At 66.0% G+C, this 8,886-nt stretch overlaps 2 protein-coding genes across 2 annotated transcripts in view; one reads left to right on the top strand and one right to left on the bottom strand.

The window, feature by feature from the left end:
- Positions 1-587: 587 nt before the first annotated feature.
- Positions 588-6,884, top strand: GRAP (GRB2 related adaptor protein). Its single transcript, XM_075165473.1, has 5 exons — positions 588-736; positions 1,982-2,079; positions 3,338-3,460; positions 4,566-4,734; positions 6,037-6,884. Exons 1-5 carry the CDS (start codon positions 659-661, stop codon positions 6,220-6,222), a joined length of 654 nt encoding a protein of 217 aa, XP_075021574.1. The 5' UTR covers positions 588-658; the 3' UTR covers positions 6,223-6,884.
- A 253-nt stretch (positions 6,885-7,137) lies between these two features.
- SLC5A10 (solute carrier family 5 member 10) overlaps positions 7,138-8,886 on the bottom strand; it is a 41,508-nt gene continuing 39,759 nt past the window's right edge. Inside the window, 4 exon segments of the mRNA XM_075165472.1 lie at positions 7,138-7,377; positions 7,557-7,638; positions 7,816-8,031; positions 8,483-8,651. Of these exon segments, the coding sequence (XP_075021573.1) occupies positions 7,211-7,377; positions 7,557-7,638; positions 7,816-8,031; positions 8,483-8,651 (634 nt within the window). The 3' untranslated portion in view covers positions 7,138-7,210.

Raw genomic sequence — 8,886 nt, 5'->3', positions numbered from 1 at the left:
CGGAGCTGGGGCCTGGTATGTGGTTTTCAGTTTGATTTCCAAAGAAACCAGGTGTGTGCATCCACCCCACCTCCCTGCGCCTCTGCCCATCCCATCCTCTGTGGTTTTTTTTGCCAAAAAAGGCCCCAACCCTTCCCACCGAGCCACCTTTCAAAGGCTGTGCCGGCAGCTCAGCCCGTACGAGACATCAGAGACTCCCCCACCAGCACTACCGGGCTGCTGGCCGTGCTCTCCAGGCACGCTTCTCCCGCATCCTCAACCTGGGTGTCCAGCCCATCACCATCCTCTTTCCTTCCAAAACCCCACGGCCGCCTGACGCCGCTGCCCGCTGCCCACCGCAGAGGTGATGCCAAATCATGCCGCCAGCCGACGCGCCGGGGTCCTTTTGCAGATGGGGCCCCTGGCAATCCAGCCCCCCCTTACCCCAGCACATCTGGGCAGCTGTGGCCGCCTGCAGCGTCCCGCGTGCTGCTCACCGTTTCGCCCCGGCAGCGCGCTGACATCAGCGCTGCTTCCTGCCCGCCGCACCGCCGCGCCGCGCGCTCACCCCGTACCCCCACAGCCCCACGCCGCGGGGCGCTGAGCCCCAGGCAGCCCCGCGCCCCTGGCACAGCGAGCCCCCGGGACCCCTTGCCACTGCCCAGTGACAGCCAGCACCATGGAGTCGGTGGCTCTGTACAGCTTCCAGGCGACGGAGAAGGACGAGCTGCCCTTTCAGAAAGGGGACACCCTTAAGGTACGGGGAGCAGGGGGGTCACCAGCCATGGGGGTCACCAGCCATGGGGGTCACCAGCTATGGGGGTGTTGGATGCTGCTGCTTTGGGGGACAGCGTGGGCACACACGGCACCGGGCAACACCGGCGCTTTCATTGCAGCTGGCTTTGTTGCCTCTTTGGGGCTTTCTGTGGGGTATAAGGAGCCATCCTGGAGGTTTTCAGGGTGCGGAGCAGCGTCCCCAGCAGCGGTGGGTACCCTTTGTCTGTGCCACCAACCACATCTCCAGAGAGGACCCAGCTGGGATGCGGCATGTGGCCTCCCTGGCCATCGGTGCCACCAGCTGTGCTCTGCGGCAGTCCCCGGGGCTGGACCACGTTTTCCCTGCCCCACGGAGGCATCGGGGGCCACAGGGACCTGGCAGCAGGGAGCATGTGCCCAAACGCCCACCAGGCGCTGGCATCGGGATGGGCTCTCAGATGCCACCTGGGCATCCTAGAAAGCTTCAGGGGGGCTCAAAACATCCCCAGGGGACTGTGGCCCCCCAATGGGGGCGAGGGCACCCGCACCCTGCCACGCTGCCTGGCCACGCGCTCTTCTCTGCGGGGCTGATGCTGAGATGCCGGGAGCTCCTCCTGCACCCCCGGCACCCAGCAGCCCCCCATGGGTGCAGCCAGCCCTGGGGAGGGTGGGAGCACGGCCCGGCTGTAACCCAGGGCCCCAAACGCACCATGCCTGTCCCTACCTCCCCGGCATGTTTTCCCCGCGGCCCCAGCGCCGAGCCCCAGGGTTTCGGATCCTGTTTGCACAGCTGTGCCGGCCCCCGGGCCCCTGCGTGGGAGGCTGGAAAATGGTGTCGCGCGGAAGCGGGTGTCAGCACCCCTGCTCACACCGCGGCGCTTCCTCCCACGGAGCACCCAGCTGCCACCACCCCGGGGGAACGTGGGGGCCTGGCTGCCACCCCGGCTCCTCCAGGGACAGACCCTCTTCCGTGGCCGGGGGTTTGGGTCAATGCCGGGCAGCCCCCAGCTGCCGGCACCTGCGGTGAGCCAGACCGCCCGTGAGCTGAGGAGGGCTGGGGGGAGCAGCCAGCTCCGTACAGGTGCCCCCAAACACCCCTGAACCATGTCGCCTTTGTCAGAGCCCCCTTTTCCCCAGGTTTTAGTGGGAGACGTGGGGTCTGGGGCAGCAGTGGGGGTCCCACTCAGCTCCTCTCCCAGCGGGATGGCGGCTGGGCTGACACCTCCCTGCTCCTCTCCCTCCCTAGATCCTCAACATGGAAGATGACCAGAACTGGTACAAGGCTGAGCTGTACGGCTGTGAGGGCTTCGTCCCCAAAAACTACATCAAGGTCAAGCCACACCCGTAAGTACCATCCCACCGCGCGGGGACGGGGGGCTCGAAGCCCCACTCTGGTAGCACCCACCAGCACCAGGACATCCTCTCCCACCACCCAGGCAGTGATCCCAACAGTGCATCCCAGTGCCCAAAGATCTGCCACAAGCCAGGGTAGTCCCACACATGGGGAAACTGAGTCACAGAGCGATGGGGCAGCGATGGGGTCTGCCTGCAGGGTCAGTCTGCCATTGCCACCACAGCCAGAGGGGACGGGAGGCAGCAGCATGCCCACGTACCCCCGACACACTGAAATTCAACCCTCGCACCGGGCTGCCCGCTAAATAACCGATAATTGGGGAACAACAAAGCGTTATGGGATTACGCCTGCATTAGACACAATCCTATTACTGTGTTATTAAAGCCCAGCATAATCCATCCCTGTTTTAACCTGTGCTTTATGTATCATTATCCCCTGGTAAATCACATTTAAATGCCATAGCAAAACCTGCTTGGGGCTGCGGCTGGAGAGCAGGAGGAACGCGTGGGCTCGGGGCAGCCCGGGGCAGGTCCCGTTGCCTCTCCGGCTTCGGTTAACAAGCCGGGACGGGCGAGACGCAGCCTCTTCCATGCAGCACCTGGAGGGCTGGGACTGGGAGATGCTCTGTGCTAAAGTCCGTGGCTGATCATTCTCGGGGCAATTTTAACAGGTAGCAGAGGGTCTCTGTGGCCTGGGGCTCCCAACCACACGGATGCAGCCTTAGCAGGGATGGGAGATGGGGACTCTGCTCCTCCACCTCGTTTCGGCAGCTGCCGGCAATGCAGGCAGGAAGGGATTCATCCTGGCACAGAGGGTTTTCTGCTCTGCAACCCCATAGCACTTGGCAGGGCTGTTGTGGGGGGCCATGGGACATGGTGGGGAGTGGGGACAGGCAGCGAAGTGGGGGACGAGGCGCGTGATGTGGCGAGCCGGGTGACAGGATGCGGTCGTGGCTGTCAGTGATGCTGCACAAACCCTGCATGGATGAGGCAGCGCATGGGGACACGTCTGCACGCGCAGCACCCTGCGGTCCCCCCCTCCACGGAAGTGCTGTGATAAATCGGGGGGGGAAGGGAAGGGAGAAACTACTGTGGGGGGGGTCCCAGCCCTGGGGGGAACCCAACAGGGACCCTGCTCCCGCCGGCACCGGGGCTCTCAGTGCCTCCATCCTGCGGGGTGGGGGTGCAGCACTGGGGTGTCCCCGGTGTCAAGGGGTGCCCGCGCGGCTGAACCCGGTGCCCCTCGCAGGTGGTACGCGGGCAGGATCTCCCGGCACCTGGCAGAGGAGCAGCTCCTCAGGCGCAAGCACCTGGGAGCCTTCCTGATCCGCGACAGCGAGAGTGCCCCGGGGGAGTTCTCCATCTCCGTCAAGTGAGTGGCCGCGGGATGCAGACGGACATGCGGCGGGATGGGCAGGGGTCCCCCGCAGCCCCCACTTTGGGGACCAAGGGCATCAGGCCACCCTCATGGTGCTCCCCGCCGCGGTGCTGGGGAAGGGGCGAGCACCCTGCCCTGCCTCGAAGGGGCTGGGGGCTGCGGAACCGTGTCCCCGACACATCCAGGCGCAGCCTCGCACAGGGCCTTCCTCTCCTTCCTCCCCTCTGCAGCCTCGCGCTCCGCCTCCGTCCCAGCTGCTTCCTGCTGCCTGCCTGCACCCTGCCTGCACCGCTGGGCTGCATCGCTGCCTCGCCCGGGGTCCCTCGCTGGGGTGCCCCTAAATACAGCCATGTGGGTAACAACAGGGCTGGGGCCAAGCTCCAAGCGCAGCCCAGGGGACATGGCCTGGAGGAACAAGTTGCCCAGAGCATCCCCAGGGACGAAGGGCCGCAGCATCCCAATGCCGCGGGGCCGATGATTTTGGCATCGCCAGCCAGGGCTGTATGAAGGCAACGTGCCAATGGGCAGGACCTGCCCCCGGGCCTCTCACCCCATCACTGCCCCTTGCCTGCCCGGGGCCAGGGTAGCAGGAGCCAGCCCCAGGCCAGCCAGGCATTTTCTCACGCTGCTAATCTCTAATTAAACGTTTAAGGAGGTTCTTGCCCATAATGAAAGGGAGCCGTGTTTTGCCGTGCGTCACCAGCGTGGCCAGGTCCCTGCCCCTGCCCGGGGGCCTGGCAGTGGCGGGTCCCCGCAGTGGCCCCGTGCCAGCCCGGCAGTGCGGGCACCCCAAACTGCCACCCCCAGGTAGTGTGAGATGAGCTGTGGCAGGTCTCAGCTGCAGGTCCATGTCACTGGAGTGCTGGGGACCCTCACCCACTGCCTCACCAGCGGAGCCAGGAGTGACCCCAGTGCCACTGTCAGCCCTGGCCACGGCAGGATGGGTGTAGTGGGTGCCGCAGGCACAGCCGCACCCCGCACAGTCCCTACGGAGGACCAGCCCAGTGAGCAGCCCCTGGGCTTTGCCCGCGATGCTGGAAGGGGGTCTGGGTGCTGCCAGCATCCCGGGACTGGGGTAACGTCCATCCTCCATCTGCAGCTACGGGCAGCACGTCCAGCACTTCAAGGTGCTCAGGGAGAGGAACGGCAAATATTTCCTCTGGGAGGAAAAGTTCAACTCCCTCAACGAGCTGGTGGATTTCTACAGGACGACTACCATCGCAAAAAAGCAGATGATCTTCCTCCGCGATGAGGACCAGACTCAGGAGGTACCATCAGGGGATGGGGCCATGGGGACGTGCAGGGCTGGGGCGTGGGGCGACAGCACGGCCAGCAGCAGGGCCGGGTTGGGAGCCCATGTCTGATCCCTTTGGGATCCCCCATTGCTCCCCTGGCACCAGGGCTGCCACCGCCCCGCTATGGTCCATGGGGAAACTGAGGCACGGGATGGGCCCGTGGGTCAGCAGCACCGCCACGGTCTCGCTTCACCCCAGACTGTGCTCATGAGGAAGCCTCACGGGGCTGCGGCTCTTGGGGGACGGGGATTTCCTCCTGCCTGAACTTTTCCTGCTCCTCCCTGCCAGCCACGGGACGGGGGCAATGGCCAAGAAACAGCAGAGAGGGACAAAAGGGAGGAAGGCAAATGGCCGGGCGCAGAGCAGAGGCAGGGTCCAGACCCCGCTGGGCACAGGGTCCCCCACCATCCTCGGGAGAAGCATCCTGGGGGTCTGGTCCCTGCATGAGCCCCCTCGAGGCTCAGCTCCCGTGGCTGCAGCATCCCCGCAGAGGGGGACAGGGACATCCCGGGTGCCCGGCTGACACTTGGCCCCACGCTGGGGCTCGGCTCGAGGCAGTGTGGAGCAGGAGAGGCTGGAACAGCCCGAGACAGGCCGTGCTGCGGGGAAGCCGGCAGGGTGGAGAAAAGCCACCGGCGCAACTCGGCAGGGCAGGGCACGGCAGCTCACTCCAGGCCCACCCCACCGTCCCTCGGGCCAGGGATGATGCCCGGGGCGGGTGGCAGAGCCCAACCAGCTCTGGACGGGGCGCAGCCAGCTCCGGGTGAGCTCCAGCAAAGCCGAGCCCTGGGGCAGTGGTTGTGGAGGTGGCGAAACTGGGACCTGCGAGCTGGGCTGGGGTGACTCCGGCACCCAGAGGGACCTGGGAAGGAGAGGGGTGCCAGCTGCCTCCGAGGGGTAGGGGTCCCCTGGGCTCTCAGCTCTCCCAGGCAGCAGAAACAGGGAGCCCTGTACCCCAGGGTACTCCCCTGCACCCCAGGCTCTCCCCTGCACCCTAGGCTCTCCCCTGACCCCAGGCTCTGCCATGCACCCAGGGCTGTCTCCAGCACCCCGGCTCTTCCCATGGCAGGATTTCCCTAGCTCCCATCTCTCGTCCTCAAAGCGGGCGCCCCAGGTGCACCCTCTATGCTCTGGCCCCCCCAGGCTGGTCCGCGCCACGCGGTGGCACGGCATCCCTGTCACACTGGGGACTCAGGCAGTGCAACCCGGTGTAGAGGGGCTGGGAGACGGGGGCACCTCTCCCCCCGCCAACCCCTGCCCTTGACTTTCCTCCAGGTGAGGAGACCCAAATTCGTGCAAGCCCAGTTCGACTTCTCGGCTCACGACGGCTCCCAGCTGCCCTTCCTCCGTGGGGACATCATCGAGGTCCTGGACTACCCCGACCCCAACTGGTGGCAGGGGAAGATCTACGGGCGCGTCGGCCTTTTCCCCCGCAACTACGTCCACCCCATCCGCAAGTGAGCTACTGCCGGCGCTGCGGGCGAGCGGGGAGGACCCCCGCTGCCCCCCCCTCACCGGAGCTGCTTTGTGCTTGCACACGAACTGCGCGTCCCCGTGGACGGTGCCCATCCCCACGCCGGGCTGCCGACGCACGTGGTCCTGGTGCCATGTGGGCTGCGCTGGAGGTAGAGGCCAGGCTGGCGGTGATCCCCATCCAGGGGCTGCTTGGCTTCAGCACCCCAAAACACCAGCCACAGCTCTCCCTGCTCCCCTGACCCGGGACACCGCCGCCGCCCCCAGCCCGGGCATCACCTCTCGCTGCGGGCTGGCAGCGGTGCTCCCCGGGGAGGGAGCGCAGAGCATTGAACTGGGGCCATAAAAACTTTTCTGAAGCCGTGACCCAGCGGGGTGGCAGCAACAACGGAGGAAGAGCACGTGCACCCCGAACCTTCGCTCCTCTCCAGACCCTGTAAGTGAAGTCCTGGCTCCAAGGAGGGCTGCAGGCGGCCGGGATGCGGCCAGGTAACGCCGCGGAGGGGTGCTGGGGCTCGGGGCGCAGGGGAAGGCTGGTCCGGAGGGCTTCAGTCGTGCGGGTGCTGTTCATAGCTGCCAATTGTGGCTTTTTTTTGTATTATTTTTTATTTAGAGCTAGTAAAATGTGTTTGGGTGACACCCTCGAGCGAGGCCGCTCCTTTTCCACCACCGCCACGGTGGTCCCATGGCCGCGTGCCTGCTGCTTCGCTGTGGTTTTGCTTCCTCTCCAGCCCCCATTCACCCACCCTGATACCTCTCCCCAGACCCCAGCCGGGGACTCACTGCCCCCACAAATGGCCCCCCCACCTCACAGCCCCCTGGGATGCACTCAGGGTCCACAGTGCTGAGAACGCCCAGCTCATTGCACCGGTGGATTTAAACATCCCATGTCCCAAACCTGACAAATAAAAACTATCACCCAAATCCCCATTCCCCCCCCGCTCCCAGCACCTTTCCCCCGGGGGCTGGCAGGCCACTAGGCAAAATAGGCATAGCAGAAAATATTGACGCACATCAGGACAACGGCGTTGATGCCGCAGACGCGGGCCCAGAAGGGGGGCTCCGTGGTGTCCTTGAGGGCCGTGGCTGGGGGTCCCTCGGCATTTGATGGCTGCCGGCTGCCCGGGGCGGCTGAGCAGGAACCTGGCACAGAAAGATGGTGAGTGTGGGGGGCAGAGGGCTGCGGGGACTGGCCACCTCCTGGCGGGTGGCATGGCCCTGGGGAAACTGAGGCATGGGCCATCCACGCTGTCCTGCTGCCTGTTACAGGCGGGGGGCACTGAAGATGCTTCCCCTGCCAGACACCCCGAGGACACACTCACCATCAGAGGGTCCCTGGGTCGGGCTGTCCACGGAGGGCTGGGGGGGCTCCCGCGAGAGGGTCCACCAGGTGAGATCCTTTAGCTGGAAACCAGGGGGAGATTTGGTGAGAAAACACCCCCGGGCCAGACGCCCCCATGGGGACCCCCCCGGCCGAGCTCAGGGTGCACCTGGGTGACACCGACGTCTCCAGCCAAGGAGGTCCGGTGGGTGGACGCAGCCATGGGTACCAGGGTGAGGGGTCCTGGGTGCCCTCCTCACCCTGGCTGGAGGCGGCGGGGGGGTCAGCAGGCTGCCCCCCACCACGATGGCACCCGTGGCGGCGCACAGCAGCACGGCGAAGTGCAGGTAGTGGATGTCGGCGAGCAGCCAGGGCCGCTGGTCGGGGACCCCGCAGCGGGGTGCAGGGTGTGCCAGCTCCAGCCCCATCCTGGCCAGCCCCAGCACCAGCCCCGCCATCAGGCCCCAGAAAGCTCCCTGCAAAGCAAAGGTCCACGGGGGGTGGCTGGAGGGGGACAGCCACCCCATGGGGGAACAAACGTCCCCCGGAAAGCCACTCTCTCTGGCCAGCCCTGGGTCAGGCAGCCCCTGCGTGCTGGGACAGCACCCGCACCCTGGCCAGCCAAGTCCTGGCCCAAACCTGCACCCCCTCCGCAGGGGATGTCCCCTGCCAGCCCCATTGGCCGTGCCACGCTTGGTGGCCATGTGTGGTGGCACCTGCCTCCTCCTCCTCCTCACACCAGCCACCCACCAGCAATCTGGGGAAACACTGGCTTGGTTCCTCTCCCCAGCCCCTCCAGCATCGCCTGCCACCTTCCTCCCCACAACCCCCAGAACCCCACTGGGTCCCTCGCAGCAGGGTGGGCAAGGAGGTGTTGGCACGACCCTGTGTCCCCAAGCTGTCCCCAAGGCCACCCCAGGCCTGTACCTGCTCGTTAGCTCGGGGCCAGAAGACGGCCAGGACAAAGACGGCGGTGACAGGAGGAGCCAGGTAGCTGGTGACAGCCTGGATGTAGACGTAGAGCTGGCCACCGCTGGAGCTCTGCAGGATGGGGATCCAGACCACGCTGAGGGCCACCAGCACCACCGTGACCACCCTGCGAGCGGCAGCGATGTGGTGCGGGGTGATGTTCCTGTCCCACCCACACCTCCTCGCACCCATGGCATCGCCGTGGTGGTGGGGGGTCCCCGGGGTCAGGAGTTGGGTCCCGCTGCCAGCACAGAAGAGCTGGCCGGGGGGATGCCAGCAGGTCGGTGGGAGGATGCTCGTCACCAGGTGACATCCCTGGGGCTGTGGCAGATGCTAATTATGCCAGGGGCGGCTCCATCCCC

This window comes from Calonectris borealis, chromosome 16 (assembly GCF_964195595.1).
Source record: "Calonectris borealis chromosome 16, bCalBor7.hap1.2, whole genome shotgun sequence".
NCBI classification, from domain to species: domain Eukaryota; kingdom Metazoa; phylum Chordata; class Aves; order Procellariiformes; family Procellariidae; genus Calonectris; species Calonectris borealis.
This window is presented reverse-complemented; position numbering and strand designations above follow the sequence as displayed.